The 27800-nt window shown below is 35.5% G+C and overlaps 4 protein-coding genes across 4 annotated transcripts; 2 read left to right on the forward strand and 2 right to left on the reverse strand.

The window, feature by feature from the left end:
• Positions 1-1061: 1061 nt before the first annotated feature.
• LOC107864693 lies at positions 1062-1572 on the forward strand. Its single transcript, XM_016711128.2, has 2 exons — positions 1062-1097; positions 1222-1572. The coding sequence occupies exons 1-2, from the start codon at positions 1062-1064 to the stop codon at positions 1570-1572; spliced, it is 387 nt and encodes a 128-aa protein (XP_016566614.2).
• A 2144-nt stretch (positions 1573-3716) lies between these two features.
• Positions 3717-5119, forward strand: LOC107861648 (17.4 kDa class III heat shock protein). The gene is made up of 3 exons (XM_016706956.2): positions 3717-4006; positions 4115-4319; positions 4655-5119. The coding sequence occupies exons 2-3, from the start codon at positions 4131-4133 to the stop codon at positions 4910-4912; spliced, it is 447 nt and encodes a 148-aa protein (XP_016562442.1). The 5' UTR covers positions 3717-4006; positions 4115-4130; the 3' UTR covers positions 4913-5119.
• A 57-nt stretch (positions 5120-5176) lies between these two features.
• Positions 5177-15545, reverse strand: LOC107861647 (protein SLOW WALKER 2). Its single transcript, XM_016706955.2, has 16 exons — positions 14710-15545; positions 13775-13850; positions 13566-13685; positions 12964-13039; positions 12672-12740; positions 12494-12574; positions 11693-11764; positions 11077-11169; positions 10752-10904; positions 9789-9872; positions 9527-9670; positions 7873-7962; positions 7383-7465; positions 6982-7290; positions 6299-6521; positions 5177-6165 (listed from the first exon to the last, which is right to left on the reverse strand). The coding sequence occupies exons 1-16, from the start codon at positions 15350-15352 to the stop codon at positions 5380-5382; spliced, it is 3102 nt and encodes a 1033-aa protein (XP_016562441.2). The 5' UTR covers positions 15353-15545; the 3' UTR covers positions 5177-5379.
• Positions 15546-16428: 883 nt separating this feature from the next.
• On the reverse strand, positions 16429-25666 carry LOC107861649 (phosphoinositide phosphatase SAC2). The gene is made up of 16 exons (XM_016706957.2): positions 25123-25666; positions 24253-24457; positions 23996-24161; positions 23221-23443; positions 22776-22852; positions 22339-22526; positions 22167-22264; positions 21918-22051; positions 21686-21814; positions 20860-21193; positions 20278-20399; positions 20075-20188; positions 19281-19472; positions 18338-18514; positions 17018-17126; positions 16429-16880 (listed from the first exon to the last, which is right to left on the reverse strand). Exons 1-16 carry the CDS (start codon positions 25222-25224, stop codon positions 16761-16763), a joined length of 2490 nt encoding a protein of 829 aa, XP_016562443.1. The 5' UTR covers positions 25225-25666; the 3' UTR covers positions 16429-16760.
• Positions 25667-27800: the final 2134 nt, after the last annotated feature.

The raw sequence follows: 27800 nt of genomic DNA on the forward strand, positions 1-27800 counted from the left end.
GCATGATCATGGCAAATGTAGTATTAACTAACACGTGAGTTTGATAGAATCTGATAATTTTGATCTAATCTTATATTCGTGTTAAAATTATTTTACTAAATATGTTTAAAAAGTAAACTTAGAAGCTAATAATTGAGAGGGTGTTTTAGAATCAAGAAACACAGAGGTTTTAATTCTTATACTTAAGTATCATCAATAATGAAGCATTTAAATAACGGTTTCTTCCTCAGCTCGACCGGATAGCCGGCTACATTTACTATATCCAGGGAATATAAAGAAAATAAAGATGTTGAGATGTCCTTTTCAGAAAAGATAAACATAAAATACAACAAGGTACTTAGTAGCTACCAGTAATAAATTAAATAAGATTGGAATTACAATTAAGTTAAATAAAGAAATTCAAATAAGAAGAACTCGAGGATCAAAATATTTCTCGAAATGGTAATATAATTTACTGATCTTATTGATGAATATTTGTGAGTATATGATGAAATTGAGATTTTATTGATGAATATTTGTGAGTATATTTCCGTTCAGATTCGTCTCTCTCAATTTTCTTGATGGTTCGAGGCTATCAGTAGTGTAAACGTCCGACGTTAGCTTTGACAAATGCAGTATTTTATGTCTCCATTTGATGTCTTATATTCGAGATCTTAATGTCTTTATGAATATTCAAGAGTTTATGAGATATTCGAAATGTCCAAATAAAAGTATATGTGTCTTTTTTTTATAGATGTGAGCTAGGTTTAAAGTAAAATATTTATGAGAAATCCTAATACTACCTTAAGGTTTGAAGATAAATAATAGACTATCTTATAGAATAGGAGTACTATATATTTTAAATTTTGTAGTAAACGGTTGGTAATTGCCTATTGGTTTTACACTAATACATCAATTTTGTGTTTACGGCATTCCATTTGTTCCCATGATTCTATCTAATTCCTATTAAAATAATGTGTTGATTTAATTACACAAGGAATTTCTTAATACCAATAATGTAATTAATTTATTAGTGTCGTTTTCCCTATAGCTAAAACATCATTAATCCTTTACCTAATATAATGAAGGCCAGAAGGTACTGGCCTTTGCACGGCCTGGTACAAAGTACCTTAGAAATTACAACAACACAAGAAAGAAAGAAATTGTTTCTTCAGCCTGAAAATCTGCTTCTTTATCGCGCCTTTATTTAAATTAATCGGGTTAGTGAATTCTGAATATCAGATGGGTGTTAAGGCGAGCAAATTGAGCAAGCTGATTGGGATTGGAATGGTTGGAAAACGGTTAAGAGTACACGAAGGCCCTGCGGTCATGACACCAAGGGGTTATGTTCCTGTTGCTGTTGGAGTAAACCTTAATGAATCGAAACGATTTATGGTACACACAACTGCACTCTACGATGCTGAATTTTTGGATATGTTGTCTAGATCTGCTGAGGAATATGGATTTTGCAACCAAGGTATTTTGAGAATTCCTTATGAGACTACTAAGGCTTTTGAGGAACGTATGTTTAATATTGGTACTTGTACTGGTGGGAGCAATCGAATTAATCCGAAAATCCGGGGACCGGAATGAAGATCATTGTACGGCGAGAAATGAACGTACATTGTCTCTGTATTTTAGAGTTAGCAAATGAATTAGTCCTTTGTATTCAGCTAGATCATCCTTGCAGATCAACAACTTTGTATATTGTCATTTCGTTCTTTGATGGACACCTATTTTCTTGCTGAAATGGATTGTAATCTATATTTCATGTTAAAGTACAATATTTTAAAATTTAGCTCAAAATGCAAAGATTGTGATCTGATTGTGAATGAAGTGGAATGCGAATCATACCGTCCCAGGTTCAAATTTCAATGCAAATGCATTTTCCGGGTAGTGTTCTAAAGGTTATTATTTGAGTTGAGATTTTTTTTTTTTTTTTTTTTTTTTTTAATTTGGCGTACGTAATTGAGGAACATGAAAATCAATTATTTGCCCTTACTTTTATTACACGTTATTACTTGAAATTGAAATGCTTCATCTTTTAATTAACAAAAAGCAACTAATGATGATCATTGAAGGTCCAATACATGATGTTACACGATGTGAATTATGATCTCTAGTTCTCTACCCATTGAATTATTTTCTTAGTATAAGTCATTAAACTGTTCATTGGGACCATTAACTTGGGAGTCTATTATAAAGCAGTCGGTCATAATTGAGAAAAAAAAAAAACTAAGATTATTCTTCCCTCCCATAATTTCACCTCAATTTAATTAGCTGATACAAGTGCAACTTGTCAAAGAGATGGCTAAAGTCTTAGCTTTTTCATGATGTCCCTCCATAAAAGAAGTCAATTAAACTGAAGTTTCTAATGTCAAAACATTTGTACTCTACTACTCTTTCCCCCTCGTTTACAAGTCCACCAGTCCCACATAAACATACTCTCGGCACTCGTTTGGTAGAGTGTGTTGAAAAAACTAATGCATGAGCATTAGTAGTATTTTGTTTGGTATCATATTTTTACTATGTATAAATAATACTTGTACTAATTATATACTATATTATATATTGAGGTATGTATTAATAATACACACCATTTTCCAAGTATTAGTAATGCACGATTTTCAACACATGTATTAATTTATTAAATGACAATATTACCCCTTAAATTATTTTCTCGCCTTCTTTTCCCACCATATCTCACACTCCCTATTCCTTTCCCACCTTATTTTTCATGTCGCTTGTTTGACCGTCTCCTTGATCTGTTGGAATCAGATGGAGGGGTGGGTGATCGAGATCTTTTCTCTAGCTTCAGTTTATTCTGTTGCAATCTTGGGCTGAAGGCACCTGAGCTCGTTATTGAGCCTGAGGTGCTCTCATTAGGAAGCTGTTGCGACCTTGTTGAAATTTGTGAAGGTTTCGAACTCCTTCTAGTTTCATTGGGATTCACTGGACTGTTGCTATAACTAGTTCTAGCGTGATGTTCTTTAGCAGTTCTGCACGTAGCATTACCCTTTTTACTGACAGAGTCACCACCATGAAGTTTGGGGAAAGTGGATAAGCCATCAGGTGGAATCATCGAAGAAGAAGGAATATAAGATTTTTCCACTAATTTTGCTGGCTTCATGATCACGATTGGCGATTCAAAATTTTTCGAAGAATTTAGCCTCCTCTTTGTTGGAGCAGTCACTTGATCAGTCTGCCCCATTCTAAGGAAAGGGTAATTCGGTAAACAAATATTTTTTTACAAAAATTATACTATAAATATATATTATCTTTAATCCATCAAATCAAATAATGTGTACAAAATAATGTATGTGTAACTAATATCAACATTACTAGTACTTGCATTAATAATACAAGCATTACTAATACACCCTATTTAATATTATTCTTATATACTCTACCGAACGATCCTTCGGTGTTTCAATTTTTTTGCCCTGATACATTGGACAAATTAAGTTATGTAAAGAGTTAATTAGGCGTTTTGATTTTAGTGCAAATTGGTACCAGCGGGACTTTGGACAGCGATCCATACAAATTATATCGACTTATTGTCACAATTTAACTTACACAATAATTTGGGTTATAAATCTATTGCTACAATTTTAAGTTGTATAGTAGTTTGGATTTGAATTAGACACAATTCGTGCCTACTTTAAGTTACATCTAGTACGTGGGAAATTAATCAAAATCTTTATAGTATTAATTATAACAAATATTGATCCCATGATTAGGGGAAAAAGTCAGTTCCCGGTAAGTGGGATGAACTATACGTGGACGACAAAGATAAGGTCATAACATAACAGGTGTCCCTATACCTGGCAAGTTCCTAAATCATCTAGATGCTTCATGTCCCAATGCGAAAGAACGTGAACCTACTAGAAGTATCTTTTTACTGGAGAAACACCTAACATTATCCCCAATTTAAATTGGAACTTGCTCAACCCTTTTTGCCGATCCATAATTTCTTCTAGGAGCTGCAAATTATAATATTAAAGTTCGAAGCGAAGTATTAGCACTGGTAAGATAATTAATTTTCCAAAATCAGTTTAATGGTTCTTTAATTTATGGGGTTAAGCTAAGAGTAAATTATGTACTGATTGTCGGTTTTTAATGGTTTACTGTATAGGTTTTCTTGTGAAAAAATGAGCACAGTTGTGGATGTAGTGAACCATCTTCTCAACTTTCCAGAAGCCATTGAGAGGCTAGGAATCCCATCGCGGTCAAATGAGAGCAGTGAGAACAAGGGTAACATTCCAGTGGACATTCTTGATGCCCCTAAAGAGTACATTTTCCACATGGATGTTCCTGGTCTATCCAAATCTGACATTCAGGTTGGTACCTTCTTCAATTCTCTTTATAAATTGTAGTTCTTTTGTAGCTTGTAGTTTCACTGATTTTAAGTGTAGAGGTGGCATTGAGGGGTTAAATCATGGGTTGGTTTTGTCACTAGAATTTGCAGCCACTCACTCCATTTCATTTTAATTGGTCCTATTGGATTCGACAGAAATGATAGAGCCAAGTCATTGGGAAGAAATGCTTTTTAACTTCTCTTGATTTATGAAATTAGACAAGTAAATTGGGACAACTATTTTTAGCAAGGGCCAAGTAATATATGAAACGGAGGGACTAGTTATTTTTGTGTGTAACTTATCGAAATGTGATACAGGTGACGGTGGAAGAAGAGAACACGCTGGTGGTACAAAGCAACGGGAAGAGGAAGCGGGAGGAGAGTGAAGAAGAGGGGTGCAAGTACTTGAGAATGGAGAGGAGGGCACCTCAGAAACTCATGAGGAAGTTCAGGCTGCCAGATAACTGCAATGTTTCTGCAATTACTGCTAAATGTGAGAATGGAGTGTTAACTGTAGCAGTTGAGAAGATGCCTCCACCTCCCAAGTCCAAGTCTGTTGAAGTTGCAATTTCATAAATTAATTTATCATGAATCAACTAGTGTATTGTCTGTTGTTCAGCTTCATCAGATGCACCTCTGTAGTAGTATCAGACCTTTAGTTTGCATTTTCCTTAACTAGTCTTGGTTCAACTCTGTCAAAATTTTGTATGTAAATTTAAGTAAAATCCTGAACTCTTGCAATCTTGCCGAGCTATTTTAGAAAAAGTGAATTGCTTGCCACGATGAACTACTCTCTTTTTGCTCATCTCTCTTCCTACAATGGCTGTTATCACAACACAATGAGCTTTGCAAAATTATCATCAACACAAAATTGCCACAATGTAAATACAATTGCGGAGCAGAAAAACGTAAAAATGGCGCTGTGTTAATCAGCTAAAATTACAACACATACACTAGAGAGCTGACAAAACAAGGCGATTATGAGATTTTTGAAACAGCTCCTTTACCCATCTCAGGAGAATCTTCAGGATAGGGCATGCCTTTCATCTAATTAAGGAACAAACTGAAGTCGAACTCTTCCTCTTCTTTGTTGATTTAACGGGCACCTTCATGTTATCTTGGTTCTCCTGCTTGCGCAAATGTTCATTTGAATTCTCTCTCTTCTTTCTTGATTTAGCAGGCTCTTTTGGGCTCTCCTCGTTGAGCAAATGTTCATTTGAATTCTCTCGCTTCTTTCTTGATTTAGCAGGCTTTTTTAGGTTCTCTTTTGGGCTCTCCTCGTTGAGCAAATGTTCATAATCTTCAAGGCTAGCAAACGGGGATTTCCCTGCAGCACGCTTGTCTTTCTTTTGCTTCTTTTTTCTTTGATGTACGTTACCCTCTTCTTCATTTGCCATTTCTGCATCATAGTCTTCATCACTGCCGAGATTAACGTCAGATTCATCATGTGCCAAAATGGTGTCCATATCCTCATCGCTTACATCACCAATCAATTCATCATCGTCTCCATTAGCAACTTCGTCCAAATCACTGTAATCGTATTCACCATTATCCTCCGAGGGAAGCCCACCGGACTCTAACATGCTGTCAATTTCCTCATTTTCACCATCATCATCTTCATCAATCTCATCTTCAACATCGCTACCATCTTCAACCATAAACTCCTCCGCAGCATCATCCTCTGATGTCTTCTTCTTTTTCTTCTTTGGTTTCTTCGAGGATTTCATCTTATTCACGTAGAATTTGTGGAAGACAAGATCCTCAGGAGGTACATCTGTTTCGGCTAAGGAGAGAATTTCTGACCCAATCAGCTGTCCTTGCATGTCAAGCTGCGAGAAAAAGCAAGATAAATCTGATGAAACAAGTTGCTAAAGTAACTCAAATAAAGCCCCAGTCAAAAGTGGTACGATAAGCTACTAAACATGATATGTATTCCATGTTAACTGAAAAAAAAAAAATAACCTTCTTAGCTGGTTCAATCTGGGAGGCACCGTGCCAAGTGCTTTGTTTCGGCTTCTTTTCCATAAATTTGTCGAGGAAGGCAGTCAGCGAAAGATCATTTAGGGGATTACCATTGTACACAATGTTAGCTCCTGAAAGTAGGGTTCTAGCCATGGTTGCAACTGATGGATGTGCATGCGATGCCAGCACCATCAGCTCCCACCAGCTTACACGATCTGCATTGCTGTCAATTTATAAAAGTCAACTAAATTATTTACATTTGCTGTTTACTCGGGGGAAATCGTTAAAACATTTTATTTTGTCCGGCTACCAGTGGTGTCTTGGCTAGCTTTTGACCCTAAATGAGGCGATCTTAGAGAAGAAATATGGCAGGTTGTAGACCAGAAGAAAACTAAGGATATTTTTTATATGCTATATAGTTTTCACTTAAGGTATCAAATGTCCTATTTCTTTCTTAAGTTTCGGTGGCCAGTCAAACCCTGTCATGTAAAAGGCAAAAGAGGAAGTAACTTATTTTTCTACCAATAGTGTTTTTTATAATAAAGTTATTTGTGAAGAGCTCAAGCCAAACGAAGAATAATAGCAAGTTCAAATGGAGGACGCAAGATAGTCTTTGATCTTTGTTTGTGACATCGCAGAGGGTTGATAAACAATTAAGGCCAGAAAGAGGACAATAACAGTACCAGAATGAGGGTTCTCTGTGTCGTGTATCATATCCTCCGGGCAATAAGAGCTTTTCATTTGAACCTTCAGGTAGAAGTTTGTTAAATCCAGACATCAGTCTAGAATCCTTTGGTTCATCCTCAGGCTCAGAAGCAGAACAACCTTCTTCCTGCAGGGAATGATTGCCATTTTCCAAGTGATTAGCTTCTTGAGCAACTTCACTTGCATTATCTGTTCGATTTGGTGGAATGGGTCGATTTTCATCTTCTGTAATATCTTCAAAATGCTCAAGGTCTTCATCAGCACTCTCACTCTGGAGCATCATGTTCCTGCATGAAAAAGTTGAGACAATTACACTGCAAGGAAATCCCTTAGCCATGACATAAACTTCGTCAATGGATAGTGTTCCTAGCAACCATACCAGAGAGTTGGTTTTGATTTAAGGACCTCAGATAGGAGAAAGAGACACCCACATGCGTATTGAGGCTGCTGCTGAATTGCAACCTGTTAATACCACAATCATTGTTAATTTAAAATCATATTCAACAGAAAATCAAGCACAGAACCAAAAGAGTACAACTCCTTGATGAACGGAAGTAAGAACGAATGCAATTTACCTAAACTATGTTTGCATTGGTGTAGTTCTTCGGTGACTTGGGAATAGACAGAACGAATGCAATTTACCTAAACTATGTTTGCATTGGTGTAGTTCTTCGGTGACTTGGGAATAGACATCTTCTTTTATTTAGTGTGGTTCCCTAAACGCAAATTATATAAGACCAATGGAAGCCTAAACTTGATATACTTGCAGGAGAATACTTGACAAACAATTACCTAAATACACCTCACCTCAGTGTACTCCTATATTGCTATGTTTAGTTTTACATAATAAATTTAAACCATGCACAAACCTGCAACAAACGCTTCGAGAATGCAGCAATTCTCTTCACATTGACATCATTTTTCATAGCCCTTAGTAGTAGTCCAATAAACAGTTCCTCCTGCAGATAAAATCAGCACATGCATCAGACAATAATCAGGCAAAGACTATTGCAAGTATTGCAAAGGTTAAATCCTAACTGGAGCACAAATGGTCACCAATTGAATGAGTACAGGTAATAACCAGCATTGCCAAGAGTTAATACATAGTAACAAAATTTAGCTCAAGACAAAAGGAACTCTTTCACACGTTTTCCATCCTCAGCAGGAGGAGGTTGTTGCGAAGTAACAACTAAGGCTGGAAGTACTAGAGCTCTAGAAGAAAATGTCTGAAGTTCCAAGTCTGCGAAAACTTCTTTTAAGAAACAAAAGGGCACTTCAGTCGGTAACCAAGGTGTAGTCATCAGAATGGAGGGCGACCTAATTCCTCACAACTTCCACTTCTCAACATCTGTTACGGAAACACCAATATAGATGTAGCTATAAAATACAGGGGAAGCCAAACTTTACAACTCACTTTATACATCATAACACGGTTTCACAGTTGCTTCGGATTGTCATTCTTTAAGACTTAGATTTTCTGATATTGGGGCTTATTTGCTCTGTAAATCAAATCATGTGTGCTGCATGACTATCTTAGTTCTTAAATTACGAAGGTTCGGGACTTCTCCAACGAAAATCTTGCAAACAAAATATTATCGATGCTTCACCAGAACTCTGGCAGCTTCGACTCTCAGAATTTTCAATTTTCTAATCTCATTTACCTTGGCTGCTTAATATTGTTTTGAAAATGAAGTTCTCGAAACCATGGCACTTTTTTTACAAAAGTTACCTGGTAATGAAAAGGCATGTTACTGATAGATGGTTCCGTTTCAATTGTGGATAAGTAGTTTTTCTTAATGTGCAAAAGTATTAGTCTTAATAAATTCTCTAAACTCTTCCCTCGCTTCCCTTATTTCACTGTTACAATCAACATTCCGGTTCTGGACAGCTAAAAAGAGATTCCAAAGTTCCCCCTGAGATAGGCCAAAAAAGATTTGACTGCTCAACTGCCATTGGTAATGAGCTGTAGACCTTAAAAGGATCCATCACAAAGGTAAGAAGAGCAGATCCATGCCATAATCCTAATTATAATCTTTAATCAAATCTGTAAGTACCCTATAAGCCTTCCCTCCCGTAAGATTGCAAATCAAGTGTGCTAAAGCTTACAAGAGACGAGACTAGAAACTACAGAAAACAAAAGAAAATGTACTACAACAAGTGTGCTACCATATTTATCTTGACCTCAGGAAAGTCAACACAAAGGTTAACCCCCCAACCCCACCCCAACAAAGAAAAAAACTCTAAAGAATCAACAATGTGTTAATTGAAGATAGCTCAAACATCTATCACTCTGCACTTTTGACAAACATTTCCAAAAACAGAAAACGCAATATACATGAACCTTTTTTTTTGGTTTGAGAAGGGAAGGGAATTCTTCTTCATTTTTTTTTTTTATTTTTTTTTGAGAATTGGTAATTGTATTGATAAAAACACCAAGAAGGTGAGGGGAAGGGAATTCAACCGTATTAAAGCTTGGATTAAACGAGAAGGCAGAAGAACAAAAACATGAAGTTTTCCACGTACTTTGGAAGAATTCATTGCAGCTGGTAGCAGGAGCTTTGCATACAAGGCACGATAAAACCGGTCACTAACAATGTGATTTTTGGCTGAGATCTTATCTAGGAGCATGAGAGCTTGAACTCCAACATTAAAGTTATTTGAATGAACCTGTACATCCCAAGCAAATATTAAAACAATAAAATCTATCAAATAATAACAGATATTTAACCAACAATGGAGTGAGCAGCCATCAGCTTTATAACCACTACCATATATTAGAGCTTACCAGCTGAAACAATACCGGTGTATGGGCCTGAATTACATCATCAGCTTCATCACTTGAGACGAAAGGGAATGCTCTATTCACACCCTGCAAAGGCGAAAGTTGTGCAAACATAATGAGTACTAAGCGTGAAACAGAATGAGTACTAATGCAAGAAGCTGCCTATATTGAGCAAGCTAGGTTTAAGACTAGTGAATAATCCCAAAGAGTAGTTGTCTGACATGGAATGCAAAAGGGGCAAACGTGGTTGTATGTGGAAGAACAAAAGCAAGGGGTAATGAAAGGAAATTTTGGTCATCTACATTTTCTCCGATCCATTTTAAATACACAAAAAAGGGTATAGCAAGCTAATGATTAGAATGATTTGGTGAATTCCTACGTTCATTCAAGCATATACCAATCCCTAAATGAATCCAGAAATGTGATCCCAACCATCCATTAGGCTTCACTGAGGTGTACCAAATAGATCTTCACTTAATATAATAGAACTATTGTAACCTTGAAGCAAAACTGTAGAAGATTAGTTCCTTGCAACCATATAACCTAAGACGCCGAGAAAACAACTTTACTCTACGGTTTCCCTAAGGTACCTTGTCAAAGAGTTGGGAGTAACAACCCTGAGAACCAAGGTTCAAATCCTACTGATGGTGGCAATGGCTAATTTCTATCTGCCTAGCCTTATTGGACAAAGTCACAAGTTATCTGCACAGGAGAAAAGTAGCAGGTAACCGATGGATTAGTCATGGTATGCACAAGCTGGGCCGACCACGACCATTATCGCAAAAAAAGGCATAGGAACTTCAGACCTACAGTTTCTCAGATTTTACATTTTAACCCCATAAAGCAAGCAAATCCAGAAAGCAAGTCCACATATGCAAAAGCTCCTTTGAAAAATAGCCGTTACCCTTTGTGCAGATCCAGAAGAATCAACAAAAAAGAAATAGAACCAGACTAGTCAACACAAACCGTAAGAAGTGCTGAAAGTAACCGTGAATCCATTTCAACATGAGATTCTGATGAATCTTTTTCTTTCTTATCTTTCAAAGTGCCAGCAACCTCTTTATGTCCCTTACTCTTTTTATTCATCGTCCGTCCCTCCCCTGCTTCAGATATTAATACCTGAAATGTTGATTCGGGGTAAAAGGAGGTAAAGGAAAATATTTCATGAAGTTAGAGAAGAAATACTTGACGAGCATCAATCATAAGAATATGAAGCTCTCAGATCTACAAAGAAGAAAAAGCAAAGATGCACGCGAGGAACTTACTGAACTATGGCAGCTATAGATCATACCTTAAATAGAGCAAAATATACATCTATCAAACGCTTTGCCACCTTTGGGCCATCCCCCCTGTGACTTAAGCGAATTTGGCTTAAAAAGTTAACCTGTCACAAGTACAGGTATGCACTTCAGGACTACATTTTCTGTATCAGCAATATCTAGAGATGACGACTTTAAAACAACATATCTGCATCAGCAGATGTTACTAACAGCGAATTTAAACAATAAATAAATTCAACTCGACCTGCCACCTGAGTTTTATTGTTGTATACTCATATATAGGAAATATAAACACATTCCCACTGAACCAAGTCAAGAGATGAAAGCAATAAGTTCCTAAAATAGTAGACCATAAAAAGAACAAGCATCAAATCAATGTACCAGTTCTCATAATCCAAACTAAATAGACCTAGTCACTTGTCAAAAAATGACTTCTATAGCTAGTCTTACTTTTACAAAAACTTTGTACTTCTTAGTGACAGGAAGAATTTGGATAGACACTATAGAACAAGAATCATCATATCACAGATAAAAAGAACTTGAATGGGACAAAAGGTGTAGCAAAATACAGCCAATTAGTATCTAGTGTAATACACATAAAAGATCAAAAACAAAGTTTTGACATACAGCGTGATACTTGGCTCGCAATACCAGATGAGGCCGGAAAAGAAAACTATCTACTTCATCAATCACCACAGCCTGCATGACAAAAATAATACATTAAACAACAAACTTTCATCAGAAAAAGTATCACAACTGAAATCATAACAGCACTTCATAATGCTATGATATGTGCTAATTAACAGCTTGTCAGAAGTCGAGCACACTTAAAAGGCTCCAATGTACTAGTACCTGCCACCAAAACATCATGTACGCTTGGGAAATGTAATCTGTACTTTAATAGGCATTTCAAGGCACAATATTCTAATAATGGAACCATTTCCAAAGAGCACATTATCCTGCTTTGTCTTATTCAAATATCACAACCAAGTTAGATTTGTATTTGTAGCAACTTCTAACAATCTGATATGTAATGAAATTACGACTACGCCAGATCTCTTCATTTTCCAGGAAATAGATATATGCATGAACAACATCCTTCATATGGGCTTTACAAGAGAACTCTTGAAAGTAGCTTTTTCCTTTTGAGTGCCACTCCTTGAAGCCAACTTGGAAATCTAGAGCTAACATCATCCCAAAGCTGTTCACTTTTTTCCTTTTGAAGAAATAAGTTGTTTGCTCTATTATCATGGTTGTCACAACATGAGAGATGTACATGCTAAAGATGGAAACAATATATCAATCTCAAAGCTAACAAACAAGCAAATATTTATTATTTTTAGAAATAAATTTACTTGTATGCCTAAGCACCTTTTTTTAGTCAATACTTGTATGCCTAAGCACATACAACCAAATACTTTGTTTTACCTTCATATTTGGATGGTCAGCCAAAAGTTTTGATAGGTGATAATCAGCATTAGATGCAACCTTATTTTTAGGATCTCCTAGCTGCAAAGAAGTGAAGAAATATCAGCTGGAGCTCTTCTGCCCCAAGAACTCTCAACAGAGTAAATGGCACCAAAGGCAATGAGGTAAAACAGCAAACCTTGTTTACTAGGGCACCAAGCAACCGACGCTCTTGTTCTGGTTTGCACTTTAGCAAAACATAAACTGTCTACAAAACATAACTACACATATAAGTACCTCCCCACTTTTCTGGATAACACTAACTAAATGAGATTATATTGCATCACAAACACCCAAAAGATTCAGATACAACATTAAACCTCAATAATCTATGAGGCAATTAGCTAAAAATCATTGAATAAGAATGTGATTTTAAGGAGAAACACATATAGGCAACTGTACAGATGTACAATAAAACTGCCAATAACAACCTTTAATGCCTTATCTTTGAGTATATCTAAGACATCTCTGGATGCTTCCTCAAGAGCAATGATATACCGCTCGTACCTGAAACAGAAAACCATATTTAGCTGTAGATCAACATGGTAACAAATACATAGGCATATAATAAAGTGAATTTATTGGAAAGATTCTAACACTCTCTGAAGTTTAGACCAATCCTCAATTCAAGAAAATGATTAGAGCAAAATGTTTATTTCTACATTGATGGTATCATGAAAGTACAAGCATACGAGACACATCAACCTAAACTTACGGTGGATCATGGTCAACCTACCACCTACACCTATGGCAAGGTAGGTAACACTTACAGACTTCAACCATGATGCCGTAGATATGGGTCATATTGCTCGCTTAACAAAAGGAAACTATTCCCTTTCTCCGAACAAACTATATAAAATGCATTAGGATGGCGGGCAAAACACTCAACCGCCATCAACCATGTAGAGCCAAGGGTCGACTTGAGTGACTCCTCCGATTCAAGTTTTAAAAGAATTCTTCAAACATACTTCAGTATTTGGAGCTCAAATAAATGTTACCATGAAATTTGCTGAAAGTTTCGGTGTAAGTGTACCTTTGCTTCAAACATTCCTCCCAATACCAAAAGAGTAGAAGTGAGTAACCATCTTTTGTATCCGGAATATGATCTATCGGCCGCTGAAAGAGTGTTTTCAGCTTGCGATCAGGCAGCAAACTAGATAGAAGGAATTCTTTGTTGTCAAACAATGAGGTAACTAAGCATAATAAGGACAATCAATGAGGAAGGAAAAAAGTCGAACGCACCTAGAAACAAAAAGTTCTTTCAATGCTTCCAAACCGGCCAAACCATGGCGCTTTCCAACTTTAGCTGTCACCATCCCTACAAGTCATTATTTATTTTGATTAGAGACAAGAACTTACTGCATTCTTCTAAGAAAAGATAAAGGGTCGATTAGTCGATTAATAAATTAATAACGTAGGATGCAAACTATGTGAAAAATCAATTAGATGTATGAATTATCAACACCAGAAAGTTATGAAAAAGATCCCAACTGCGAATATGCATAGCAACAAGGATGGAAAAGCAAAGAAAGGTTACATAAGAATAGGAGGATTTAAACAGCTACAACTAAGTAATAGGAAAATTCCGGTATTATTTTTTATTTTATTTTGGTGTTTCATTAGGGACCAGTCAGGGAAAAGGATGAACTTTTAACTGATCCTCCTTCCCTTTTGTGATACACCTCACATTATCATCACAAAGTTTAAACCTTTGCCTTTCTCATATCACTACAACTAAAAGTAACCTCCTTGATTGAAATAACCATATCTTCCTAGCTTCAAGATTTGACAAAATGAAGGATTCTTTCATTACATGTTTGACTTTAAATAAATACAATTACTACAATGACTCAATGAGTGCTGTAAATGAGCATCTCTGAAAAGCAGCAAAGCTGCAAAGTTCAGCTCTTTATTATTCATTTGCCTCACGTTTGCCAAAGTCTGACTGCATCGACATTCTTCTTCTTCGTGACTTAAAGTTCGCACAAAATTTGCACAGTAAGTGATAGCAGTATGACATATAGTTGCTGAAGGATACTAAGAAATTAACTATAGAATGTCTTTAACAAAATAAAATGGGGGTAAAAAACTACAAGATGATATAACAAGCAACAAGTCCAAACATAAGAGCTAAAATACGACTTTAAAAAGTTCGCCAGTGAGAGAAGAATAAATACCCAAAAGAGCATCAAGTGATCTCAAATTGGCAATAGAATTATCTCCAATCATCACAGAAAAAGCGGATATCTTATCAGCAGCAGTCCCTGACCTTAACGTAGTAAGTAGCATCTTTATATCACCACTTTGTCCTCGAGACGACTCATAGTCCTGCGCATACTGATTCAACAACCTCTCCCCCAATTCCTTCTTCTTCTCCACCTTGCTTTTCCATTCATCAACATTCTTAAATTCCGGAATTTTCTTCTTCTTCTCACTCCCCAAAACCTTCTCCTCCAATTCCGCCGCATCAACGTACCACACCCCTAATGCACTTGCTTTCACTAGCGGAAGCTTCGGCATGCTCTTGTACTTCCCTTGTGTTGTCGTATTCCATAAATTATTATCAACTTCACTTTCGTCCTTCGGCTTCGGCTGCGGCTTCCGATTTTTTCCAAATTTGTCGTTGTTTTTGGTTCTCTTTTTGATGTTGTTGTTTTCGTTATTATTATTAGTGTCATGAGGTGGTTTATTGTGAGATTTGATTCGGCCTTTTTTGCGGAAGTCGGAGTCGTCGAAGCCGGAAGAAGGCGCGGCGGAGGTAGCAAGTCCGATGGAAGAAGCAAACGATGCGACGTCGGATTTGATGGCTTCAATATCCATTACACTGATTATTTAGGAAAGAAGAGGAAGAGAAGCTGTGTGGAGTGTAGAGGGTTTGAAGAAAGGTTTAAGAGTGGTTTAACAGAGAGGAGACATGACAATTTGGGCTTTTTTTGTTTTGCCCGGCCCATAGAATTGAAATTTGTAAACAAGAATATGAGAACTTCTTGTAAATAGCACTATCTGTGTTTAGATTTGTGAAAAATAAAATTCAAATAATACATCAAAATTAGTGTAATACTATATTAGTAAAATATATTCAAGAAACTTATATAACAATCGGTGATGATGATAGCTGATAGTGATGGTTGTGAGTGTTAATCGGAGATTGTGTTGGCTGATGGTCATAGTTGTGCTAACTGGTGATAGTAGGTTCGAAGACTGATAATTAATTATGGTGGATGATTCATTAATTGAAGGGAAGAAGATTTAACGCTTTTTTTTATATTGACCTCGACAAAAACAATTACCGAGAGAATGCATGTTTTATTTGTTTACAAATAATACGGCAAATTAATACTAAAAATCTGGTAGATCCATGAATATGTTGAGCCATTGAGATCACAAACTGAGTTCCAAGTTGGTAGTTTAAACCGGTATAGTTCTTAATATCATATTCTATCATTCATGTCCGTTTCTTATATAGACAAATACCAAACATATTGCCGAACCCTCTAGCAAATTGCAAGGCAGATGGAGATGTTTCTCGCGATATATGTGCACTATAAAGGTTGGATAAACCAAGCCGCTATAATTTATGCCATCAGCAACACGAAAAACAACCAAGGGAAGTGAAATGGTTCTGTCAACATGGCTACAAAATTGCAAATCTAATGACTAATAAAAATGGTTAAGAACAACAACAGTTGATCCTGTCAAATCCGTATACTGGAGGATGCTGCAAAAGGTGACGCTTCTATCCAGCAGATATCCCAGGACTATTAGCATTTCGATATTGCAATTGCAACATCAATAGCGCATAGGAATCTCTAGATTCTCCTCGGCTATACTCGAGTGCTAAAAATTTTAACAATGTGACACGATAAAGATCAGCTTGTATACATAAAAGAATAATAGAGCTCCAACTTATAATTATATAAACTATAACAGATATTTACAGAACTGAAACCTACAAAAATAGTAAGGTAGAAAATGAAGGAACAAAAAACAACTGAAAGAATCTTCCGCTTCTATTTACTCTGTACTTTCTATATCATTTCTAACGTGCTTCAATTTACAATCTCAATGGCTTTGTTTAAGCGTATCTTCTCTAACGAAAATCATTGTTCCCCTCTTACCTAAGCTTCATAACCTGTGATTTATTCCATAAGTAATCCACATCCTTCGGATGGTTTGATTGAATGTAATTATCTGAAAGAATACAGCTTCAGAGAGACCAGGAATGATCTCAAAGGAAAAGCATATCTCCGTTGTTAACCCAATGCACAAACTTCTCAGAAAATTCAGTAGTACGTTTACTACTTCTTTTGGCATCAAAATTGAGATATCCACTAGTCTGCTCCTGACGCTAAAATATTAAGATTGAAAAAAGTAAAAGCAATTACTAATGTGCATCAATATTTCTTACGAGAGATGCAGAGAAGAGCTAATATGAAGTAAGAGGCAGAAAAACAAGTAAAAACTATGAGCTTTGTGTGGACCAACCTTCAAGCTTGATGAAGACTCAATTGCTGAATAGATTGTTTCAGCTTTAGATTCAACTGTTCCACCATCATACGAGAGGACACCACATGGTGAACCTATGATTCCAGATCTGCATGGATAGAGAAGTGTCAAATTCAAAGACCTAAAGCAGAAAATGCTTCCCTGTTTCCATAAGATTCAACAGCTAATCTACAATGATAGATGTTAAGTATCCCACATCGAAAAAGGGATGGGTAATTGGCCTCCTTATATGGACTTGGACAATCTTCCCCTTATGAGCTAGCTTTTGAGGTTGAGTTACGCCCAAGATCCATTCTTTACAATAGAATTATTAAAATGCCAGTCATACTTTCAAAGAGATAAAAAATGGCTAAAACGCTGTATAAGTTCAACAAAATGATGACTGCCAAAAAAAAAAATGAATTGTAGAAATCACTGATTTGAAATAAGGAGATGTACAACAACAACAACAAACCTAGTATATTCCCACATAGTAGGGTATGGGGAGGGTAGAGTGTACGCAGTCCATACCTGATACCACTACCTCAAAAGAGGTAGAGAGGCTGTTTCCGATAGACGAAATAAGGAGATGTAGAAAACAGAAAAAGAAGGAAAAGACCATGGAACAAGTCACACGGCCAAGGAAGCATTAAGCATCAATTTTTAATCTCCTTTTGACTTGGTCATTCGTAAGCAATTTGTTTGATCAAAATAGTGGAAAGAAGGTTGTAAAGGAATTAAATATTGTTTTCTTTGATAATCACTCTGCAAGGACAGACGTTCAGAGAGTCATTTCTATTCTTTCCTTCTATAAATAGTTCGCTTAAGATCTTCCCTTTTGCTTGTACTAGGTAGTAGGTATTATAAGCCTGACAAAAAGAGTATCCAAGTGTCACACTTCACATTTTCTATTTAATCCAGAGTTCACAGTCAATTTTTTTAGCATCAGAACAATTAAACTACTGCAAGAATTCTATCCCGGGTTCAACACAATTATCAGCTTCCTACTTCGTTTTGCATCATTATGTCACTAACTTAGCGAGACAATCCAAAAGTCAAGCCTGAACTCTGTCTTCATAAAGTTTCCTCAATATTATTTTAATGTGGGCTATTTCAATGCAATAAGTTGCATAAACCGTTCGGCCCTAGCAAGGTTTTGTGGTAAAAATTGGTGAGAAAATAAATGAAGCAGACATTACTTGATAAGTTTGTCCCCCTCCTGACTCTAGTGATCCCACCAGGACTTCTTCATAAGAAGTGCTCAACCAAGTATGCAGGTTCAACTTCTATCAAAGAATTGATCCAAATGAAAGATGATACCTCTCGAATGCTTCTTCTTCACATGAATTTCCAGATGAAGACAGCCAGTCAATATCTAGGAAATTTGAAAAATCAATTGAATCAACACGTTCACGCAATCTAACACTTTCACTGCCGAGACGCTGCTCTAATTGCATATCCAAGAAAAGCTGTCTACCAGACATTGAGGGTGTGTACCTAATAAAAGTGAGACAAGCACATAAGTTTAAGCGTCAAAACAAGAAAAAGTCTAGAAATAAATAGTACACAACCCCTCCAAACAACATGGACACTCAAACCCACCAAAAGGACAAACAAAGAGGGGAACCAACAGAGGAATTGAAAGGAGTCAATAAGAATCTTAAGAGTGACAGCATTTGGTTAGCAGACATTTGGCCGTGAACATTCTAGTCACCAAAAACTGCTTTCAACTTTATTTCTTAAAACCAATAGATGTGACAATAGACACTAAGAGGCTCCTTCAGATGAAAAACTGATTAATACATGTCTATGGGATATGAATATAATAACCACTAAACTGTTATTAGCTTGACAGCATTTGGTTAGCAGACATTTGGCCGTGAACATTCTAGTCACCAAAAACTGCTTTCAATTTTATTTCTTAAAACCAACAGATGTGACAATAGACACTAAGAGGCTCCTTCAGATGAAGAACTGATTAATACGTGTGTATGGGATATGAAAATAATAGCCACTAAACTGTTATTAGCTTATTTCATAATAACAAAATTGTTAGAGAGTCTTCATTGAAAATATATATATAACATGCAAAAGTTGCACCAGTGGATTCGTCGATGCAAGTGTGAGGGAACCCACAAAGACGAACAATTCTCACAATGATTAGCTGTTAGCAACCGCTCAATCAAAGGACTTTAGAATCAAATGGCGCATTCAGCTGCTCCAAAATAAAACTATGCAGCAAAGAAAATTTAAACTAAGCTACCTGGCAAACGAAATATCAGTTTCACAAGTTGAGATTTCTGGGGTGGACTCGGAAAGACCCTTACTACCACCTTTTGCACTCTCAGGCAAAGGTTGGTCAGAGTCATCTGTCTGCTCTGTGTCAATCTCTTTGACAGGAGAGCTGCTTCCGCAGATCAAATTTCCTTCTGACAGCGACCTTTTAATAAATGACCTGCACATCAGGAAAGGGCCTCAGTAAAAGCTTTGGAGGATTTTCATACATTGCTCTAGCTTTTGGGCTTTAACCAGAAGTTGAAAACCCTAATCAGCTTTTCCCAAGTGAATTCTCCATGTACATCACTAATTGACTTTAATATTCATCCCGTAACAAAGGCAAAAAGGCCAAGTCCATGGTAAATTCATTGTGGATAAGGTGAGTGATAAGACAATGATTAGTATAGTGCAGATTCTTAGCCTTTAGCAAATAAAAAAGGCTAGTCACTTGAGACAACATCACTCGGAGCTCACTTTCCCAGAATGTGTCACATATATATAAGCCGTGAGGTCAATTGAGACTCACTTTTACAACTATCTTAAGACTTGAATGCTCTCTCAATTTAATAGTAATATACTTGATTTGGATTGGAAATTTCAAATTATCACCATCAGAAATGATGTTGCGGCTAGCGACGCTACAATGTCAATCAAATCAGAGTTTCTTGGAATTTTGACACTTCAATAACAAAATACTCGGTATTCAGAAAATCTATACTAGTAAAAGTATTGACACTGAGAAGTAGGCAAGGAATGCATAAAATAAAGATCAAATTATACCTAGAATGTTCCATGGCTAAACTTGATGCATGCCCCCCGACATTATAGTGCTGGTCTGAATTCAATTCCCAGAGAGCTGGTTTACCTTCTTGAGGCCGGAAATGTCCCAAAAACCTGGAATTGGGACCATATATTTATAAAAATTTGCCTTTGTTGACAGAACATATACGAGAAATTTATTACGAAGATAATTATTCACGTACACATTAATGGCATCTTGTTTCTCAGCGTCCATGTAGGCATTACTGTAATAGCGTTGAAGTGTTCTAAAGAGCTCTTGAGACTGAGTTGCTGCTCTCCATTGGCCTCGTCTCTCCGAAAATATCTGTTAGATTACATACATCAATATAGCATATTGGAAACACTAGACTTTTTAGTCCTTTTCAGCATGTGTTTAATGGTAAAACATGATTTTCTGATTTTAACAAGTCATTCATAGATAAAATTTCAATCATAATGAAAATGAATGAAGCCAATATATCCTTAGAAAAGAAAAGTGACATGAACTAAACAAACTGCTGTTAGGCTCAATGCAGTGAAGTTGTACTATGTGAAATTTGATCTTCAGAAGAAAACAAGAAAAACAATTGTCACCAAGTATCAACCAGAGCCCCTATGAAGAAACAAGTTACAGGATCACAGCAATCAACAGATATCTGCTCGTCATCTCAGAATTGAAGTTACTAACAGCTCCTTCGACACCACCAACTTACTAGTAGAATATCCATCAGCACACTACAGAAACAAATTGCAGAAATTCGACTAAACAAACAAGACAGAATTACCTTGTTATGTGCAGCAGACCCTCCATACTGTAGTGCAAGTATGTCGCCCATTTCTTCGTAGAGTTTCATTAAATTATCTGCTAACGGGGAATCTAAATCAATGTTCTCCACATCTATAAAACCTAAGGCATGCAGCTGATGGCCCAGGGCAACCAGCCCATAGGCATATTGTGCAACATTTGTGCGATCCAAACAGTCTATGCAATTAGTTCGTAACACCCCTTTCTGTAGTGTTGAAAGGTTGACATGGTAATCTCCACATAAATCACCACAAGGGGAATTAGGTTCAGCTCTTGCTTCACAAAGGTCTTGTTCAGCTTGATCTCCAGTATTGCTACAGAGTGACAAAGAAAAGCAATGTAAAGGAAGAGTTCAGAGGTGGCAATGGCGAGAAAAAACCCATAGGACATAGATATGCTAGACAGAGATCTTCAGCAGAACTTGCTAAAGTATTGAAGCCTACAAAAAGAAATCGGGTAAATACAAAATTTAGGAAGCATACATCATTCCACCCTCCCCCTCCCCTCTCTGATGGTTGTTATCTCACATAAGATAATTCAATTTCTAGGCCTCAAATAAAAATAGAAGTTCCACCACACACACAAAAGAGTATGTGCACCTGCCTGAGATTAAAATTGCCTAACCTCAAATTACAACACATTTCAAGGAGAAAATGTCAGCAAAACCCAAAAGAACATTTGAGATCTTAAGCCAAAGATAAGTGTTGGAGGTATTCTCCAAAGTAATAAAGCAAATTTGATAACTATCAACTTATGTGAACTGAGAAATCAAATCTATCTGGGAACATTTTGATTGCCAAACTTACTCAGTGGACGAGAATTTTAGCAATTTCCCAGTCTTTGATGCAGGGATAAGTTGACAGTGAAGGAAGCCTGTTAACTCCAACGCATTAGCAGCCACCTTGCCTAGGAGTGTCAAGACATTTGTAGCTTTGCTGGAAAAAGGTCAAATTGTCAGCAATCCACCTGACCAACATACACGAAAAGGAAAATAACAAGTACAACCATTTGCAAGCAAAAAAGGCGCAACATGCAAACCTTCTAGAGTGTTTATTTAGGTCCCAGTGAAGAAATCTCAAGTGGTTCTCCTCAGAAAGATCTTTATTTATAAACTCAATCGCATTAGCAAATGCTGCACGAAGAATTGTTTCTCTTGGCCTCTTCTCACGAGTCTATTTAGCAAAAATAAATAAATAAATAAAAACGAAAAGATGAGCAAGAGAAGGTTGGAATACAGAAAACAGAAGGACGACATAAATTGGATCCAGAATCTTTGATAAAGTATACCTTAATCAAATTCAATATTATAATTGGATTTCCATATCTCTTCACAAGATTCTCAAAGTGACGTTTGGTAGCTTCAAACTTCAAGTCCTTCCTGGAGACTATAAAAAGAAACGGTCATAAAAATTGAGTAAATTGGATACTTCAAAAATAAAATAGGTATCCTTTTTCATACGTATAATATCAGGCTTAATATTCAAACGGGAAGTCTCCTGCGACCAGAATAGAGGTATTGAACCCCGATTCTGCACAACAGCACTTATTTGTACAGGACACCCAACAGGCACATCTTCAAGCACAATTTGTTCCGTTTCGACATCATTTGCTACGCGGCCCTTCTCATTTACACCTCTTTTTAAGTATCTACATACCATAAAAGAAAAATAACTTCACAACGAGGAGACGAAGAGGATCACTAACTGCAATATTCAATTTAAATCTAGTTATACTTGGTACATAGGTGATCATACAAAGACCATTCACGTGAAAAAAAAATGGGTAACACTCTTTTGAATTTTCTTCATATATCGATTCAAGTTAATTATAGGTAAAACCAAATGATATAAGTCGCAATCAAATAAAAATAGGTACATTAAAGTTAATCAAACAAACCTGGTACCAGCATAATGACGAGATCGTCTGGCAATGAGGGTCAACACAAAATCTCTACTAGAGAGAGAAAGCGTAACCTACAAAAAAAAAAAAAAGGTTACATTATACCATGTTTAAGTAACAATGGCTAAATACCGAAGACATTTAGTTGGTAAAGCAATCATGAAACATTACAATCCTAAAGTTTGAATAAATCATCAACTATAACTTGGTATCATGTACCAAAATGAGCATCTTCCCCACTATCATTAGGTCAAATTTAAATATTCCTTGGTTTCAAAATAATTCTAAAACAATCAACAACAACAACAACCACAACAAACCCACTGAATTCCCACCAAGTGGGGTCTGGGGAGGGTAAAATGTACGCAGTCCATACATTTACTTTCGAAAAAGTAGAGAGGTTGTTTCCGAATAATTCTAAAACAATTTCAAAAGGAAATACCTGTTTAAAAAATCCATATACTAAAGCGACAGTCCAAAGAGTATTTTTGAGCTGATGGCGAATCCCTCGAGTCAAGAATTCATTCCATACAAACATTGTATCGTACAGTGTGAGTCCAGACTCACAATTGCTCAGATTCTTCTGAAGACTGAGCATAATATGATAAGAGTAGCTGAAAAAGAAGTCCCTTGTGAGATCCACCGTGCGCAAGAGCTTCTTGTATCTATTTCCAGAATAATGGGAGAAAAAAAATAAAAAAGCAAAAATAAGTTAGAGATGCAATACGTAAAAGATGGAAATATAAGAAAACGACGAAATGCGAACATTAGAAAATATGAACAAAAAAAGGCAAGCACATATGCCACTGAAATCCTGATGATACCTTGTCTCACTCAACATGTAAAAATAACATCAGAACACCACTGTAGTTTGCCCTGTAAAGTTGTAGGAAATAAACTGGCAATGGGCTCTATTCAATAGTATAGCTACAAAATGTTCATCTATACTGTTCTTACTATAGTTCATATTGTCCACGCAGCAACAACACTACAGAGGTATTGACAAGATAGTACAAAGATTATCTCAAAAGTGAGACAAGTTTAACGATTACAAAATTCAAAGTCATCCAAATAGAAGAAAATAAAATAAAAATGAAACAACCACATCTATAATACTCGTAAAGAAACCACAAGCGTTTCTATTTCCATTTCCATTATAGTGTCTTCTCAAAAGTACTATGGACATTTTACATTTACATGAAGAATTGACAAAAGACCTGTTCTCATTCTTAGAATAAGCCATATTGGAAAGCACAGTAGAATTGGGTATTGGGAACATCTCGCTCTTCGTAATGGCATACACCGCATGACCACATATCAATCCAATCTTCCTTCTTTTCGTAATAAGAAGCATATGATAAGGTCCCAAAAACTTTACAAAACCTAAAATCAGAAGAAGAAAAAAAGTTAGCATTACAAATTAATATAAAAAACCTATTTAGAAAGAGAAGGAAACTTTCGTCATATAACATACCAACAATTCCATAGCAGGTCGAAACGAATTTAAGCCCTCCAGTCGACTTGTTACCTTCATGTATTCTTTTAAGGAGATCAATGCATTCAAGTTCTGAGTATATGGCAGAATCTTCATACATAATTAACTCTGAAGGCTCTAATCTGTCAATCTTCAAAATTTTCCAAAAAGTTCTAGTCTTGTCCCTTCCAACCATATAGAAATTCTGCGACAGGTACAAAGTATATTAACTTATGTGATAAGTATATAAAAGTGTATTAACTCTCTCCCTTATACTTGCAATAGTACTTCATAATCTTCATTCATAGCCGGTATCCAGTACAATTGTCCACAATTGGTACAAGGAAAAAAGGAATAACTAAGGATATATGACTACATAGATCCACACGTACCAAATAGGTTCAGCATAAACGAAAGAAAACCATCACACCAAATGATAGAAATAGTTTCAAATATTTGTTGGACATTTATTCTTGAAATTTCTGGGAGGGAATGTACATAAAAATGGAAATAGATTATAACATGGGTGACTTGAGTGAGGATGGAGAACAATTTTACTTTAAAATGCTTACTAGAGCAAATTCATATGCTTTATTTTTGTTTTTAAACATTTAAAGCAAAATCTTAATCCCAGTAGGTCAAATATTAGAACTTTTAAAACGCAGAAATAGAATTCGTAGGTACAACATAATAACCAAACCGTAAAAATAACATCTTGATATGCTCAAACTCACTAACTTAACAATTTAATGGAAAAAATCCTGCAATCTACAACTGTAAATGAAACATAGAGCTGAATCCTCCTACTTAATTTTAAAAAAAAAAAAAAAAAAACAATAATCATAATTTAAAAGTAAATCAAATATATACCGAGGTAGTCTCGTATAGACGAAACTTCTGGAGATATAACGGTCTACCATCTTCGTGCTCATTTATTTGCATATTTTCAACTTGCTTGCTCTCTGAACCCATATTTCCGATCCCGAGCCTCCGGACCGGTAACTCACTTGTAAACTACTCCACCAAATATTACACAAAAACACTAAAACACTAAATTGAAAAACTTAGAACAAAAAAAAGAAATGAAGTAAAGCAAGCACAAAGTGTAAATTTGGAGCAAAAAAATGGCAGCAAGAAGAGAAAAAAGAAGTCAACACAGAGAGAAAGTCTATTGATTTGGGAAGATTTTCAGATCGGAAGAGGTAAGCAAAGAGTAGAGCTCCGGCGTCCACATCCACACAATAACACGCAAATATTACTATCTATATTTTTTTTTGGTTTATTTTATATGTACAGCTAAGGTATACCCAATTTTTTGAAAAAATTCTAATGTATGGCCTCCTCCATCACCTCCTTTAATTCCTTAGTTGTGGACTTGTGGTCTTTTCTTTTTTGGTTTCTTTTCTTCCCTCTTTTTGTGTTTTTTTTTTTTTGTGTGTGTGGTTGTTACTTATATTAAGTTCGAATTAAATTGCTTAATATCTCATTAAAAAAAAATATTGTGCTTAAGGTTTAGACTCGAAAAATTTGATTGAGAATAGAGAATTAGTTATCATTTCACGACGCTTCTCGTTGATTTTTCTTCTCTTCATTTGATTATCGATTCGATTCATTTATTTTATATGATGATTTTTAGTTGGATATAAAATTTAAAAAAAAAAAAAAGAACTTATCAAAATTACCTTTCAAAACTGAAGTACTGAACATGAAATGACGAATCAATGAAATATACCATAAAAGTAAAATGACTTTTTGTACTAAAAGTTTTAAAATATCATACATGTTATTTTTTGAAATATACTAAAAGTCATTATCGTATAAATCAGACTAGATGGAGTATATGTTTTATTTATTTATTTACTTGTGTGTAAATCATTATCTCCATTTTTGTATAAGTTTTTCAAATTATATTCAATTTTTCTTCAAATCAATATTTTAAAAATTATCTCATAATTTAAGAGAAAAAGGAGGGTTTTTTTGTTTTGATACATACAAACATTGCACTTGTGTCCAGGGGCGGAGCCAGCCTTCTTTAGGGGGTTCGGACGAACCCTCTTCAATGGAAAAATACACTATTTATACATGATTAAAATTATTTTTTATGTGGTTATATTAGGTGTTTAATCCCCCTCGACTAAGTTTCTTTAAATATTGAACCCCTTTAGTTGAAATCCTGACTCCGCCTCTACTTGTGTCTAGCAAAAGTTACATTGCGATATAAAATTATACACTTATGTGAATTCAAAAAGACATAACTTTCAACATTATACGTAGCAACTAGCACAAATAAATATATAATTTGATATAGAAATTACTACGGTTGGTATAACTAAATGTAGTAATTAGAACTAAGGAGACAAGCAACGTAGGCATGCTCAAAAAATGATTGTGGACAACATGATCGCAAGACATTTGATAAAAAAAATGACCTATGATTACTTTAATTAGAATTTCCTTTTATTGTGCAGAGAAAGTCTTTGTATGTGTATGTATATATGTAATAACTTGGGAATGGTATCTCAAGGTATAATACATGTATACACAAGTTATGGCCCCTCCACTAGGCAAATAATGCCAAACTGTCAATGGGAATATACCTATACATTATGCCATCCAATAATTGAGTCTATTCACTGTTGAGCAGCCAAACAACAGGACTTTGGTTTTCCTGTTTTTTCTTTTTTTTTTTTTTTTTTACCTAGTCAACTATGGAAAAGTTAGAATTATTTTGTTCGATTAAATGCAATTTAAAAGTACTTAAACGCTTTTTGTATTTTGTCAGTGCAAAAAACTTTTTTTGTCCAGCAACAAATTTAATTAGTACCTACAATGGAATGGGAAAATGTATGAATGGAAGAATGGGTTCAGCCGACAAGGGAAAAGCACGTGCCAGAATATGGGTGGTGCCAGGGCAATTATCACTTGGAATTTGAACTATTTACTAAGTTTAATTTTACTTGTCCGATTTTCTATAACTAGAAATGCATGATCCATGTCAGCACGAGCTTAATACTATAGATATTTTTTAGCACTAATATTTAATATTGATAAAATACAAATATAAATGTGCATTGATTTAAAATGATAACTTTTTAAATAATAATTATTTTACGGTACTCGCTAAGAAGTGAAGTTTTATAAGATAGTTTTTTTCCACATGATAAGAAAGTGTGATGTGTCGTGTAGTCTAGTTATTTTAATTGTTTGATGATAAGATTGAGACCCGTTACAAAATATAGAAAAGATATAGAACTAATATTCATAGGATTATTTCATACAAAAATTGAAACAAAAGATACTTCAATTAACAATAAAGTCTTGGATCATCTTCTCAAAGATGATTATGGTTGAAGCAGCTGCAACAAATATGTCATAAACGCATACTTTTCTTGTTTTAATTAAATACTATTAATTTTCTAATACATAAATGACTTATAGTAATTAATTAGGGGTGATATAGTGAAATCACGGTGCAGCTCTTGAAGCAGCCATGTCGAAATCAATATTTTAATTAAATATTATGAATTTTTTAATACATAAATGACTAA

The sequence above is a fragment of the Capsicum annuum genome, chromosome 3 (genome assembly GCF_002878395.1).
Source record: "Capsicum annuum cultivar UCD-10X-F1 chromosome 3, UCD10Xv1.1, whole genome shotgun sequence".
Taxonomy (NCBI): Eukaryota; Viridiplantae; Streptophyta; class Magnoliopsida; order Solanales; family Solanaceae; genus Capsicum; species Capsicum annuum.

Excerpts from the sequence above, each read along its gene's own strand:
- LOC107864693 (XM_016711128.2), top strand. The coding sequence starts at position 1,062 with ATGAAGGCCAGAAGGTACTGGCCTTTGCACGGCCTG. Across the intron at positions 1,098-1,221 it reads ACTGGCCTTTGCACGGCCTG|ATGGGTGTTAAGGCGAGCAA; the intron begins GTACAAAGTACC and ends TCTGAATATCAG.
- LOC107861648 (XM_016706956.2), top strand. The coding sequence starts at position 4,131 with ATGAGCACAGTTGTGGATGTAGTGAACCATCTTCTCAACTTTCCAGAA. Across the intron at positions 4,320-4,654 it reads TATCCAAATCTGACATTCAG|GTGACGGTGGAAGAAGAGAA; the intron begins GTTGGTACCTTC and ends AATGTGATACAG.
- LOC107861647 (XM_016706955.2), bottom strand. The coding sequence starts at position 15,352 with ATGGATATTGAAGCCATCAAATCCGACGTCGCATCGTTTGCTTCTTCC. Across the intron at positions 11,170-11,692 it reads TGCGAGCCAAGTATCACGCT|GTTAACTTTTTAAGCCAAAT; the intron begins GTATGTCAAAAC and ends TACTTGTGACAG. Across the intron at positions 9,671-9,788 it reads CACCGGTATTGTTTCAGCTG|GTTCATTCAAATAACTTTAA; the intron begins GTAAGCTCTAAT and ends TGGGATGTACAG.
- LOC107861649 (XM_016706957.2), bottom strand. The coding sequence starts at position 25,224 with ATGGGTTCAGAGAGCAAGCAAGTTGAAAATATGCAAATAAATGAGCAC. Across the intron at positions 22,265-22,338 it reads TATTAAGCCTGATATTATAC|TCTCCAGGAAGGACTTGAAG; the intron begins GTATGAAAAAGG and ends TTCTTTTTATAG. Across the intron at positions 16,881-17,017 it reads AGTCTTCATCAAGCTTGAAG|CGTCAGGAGCAGACTAGTGG; the intron begins GTTGGTCCACAC and ends TTAATATTTTAG.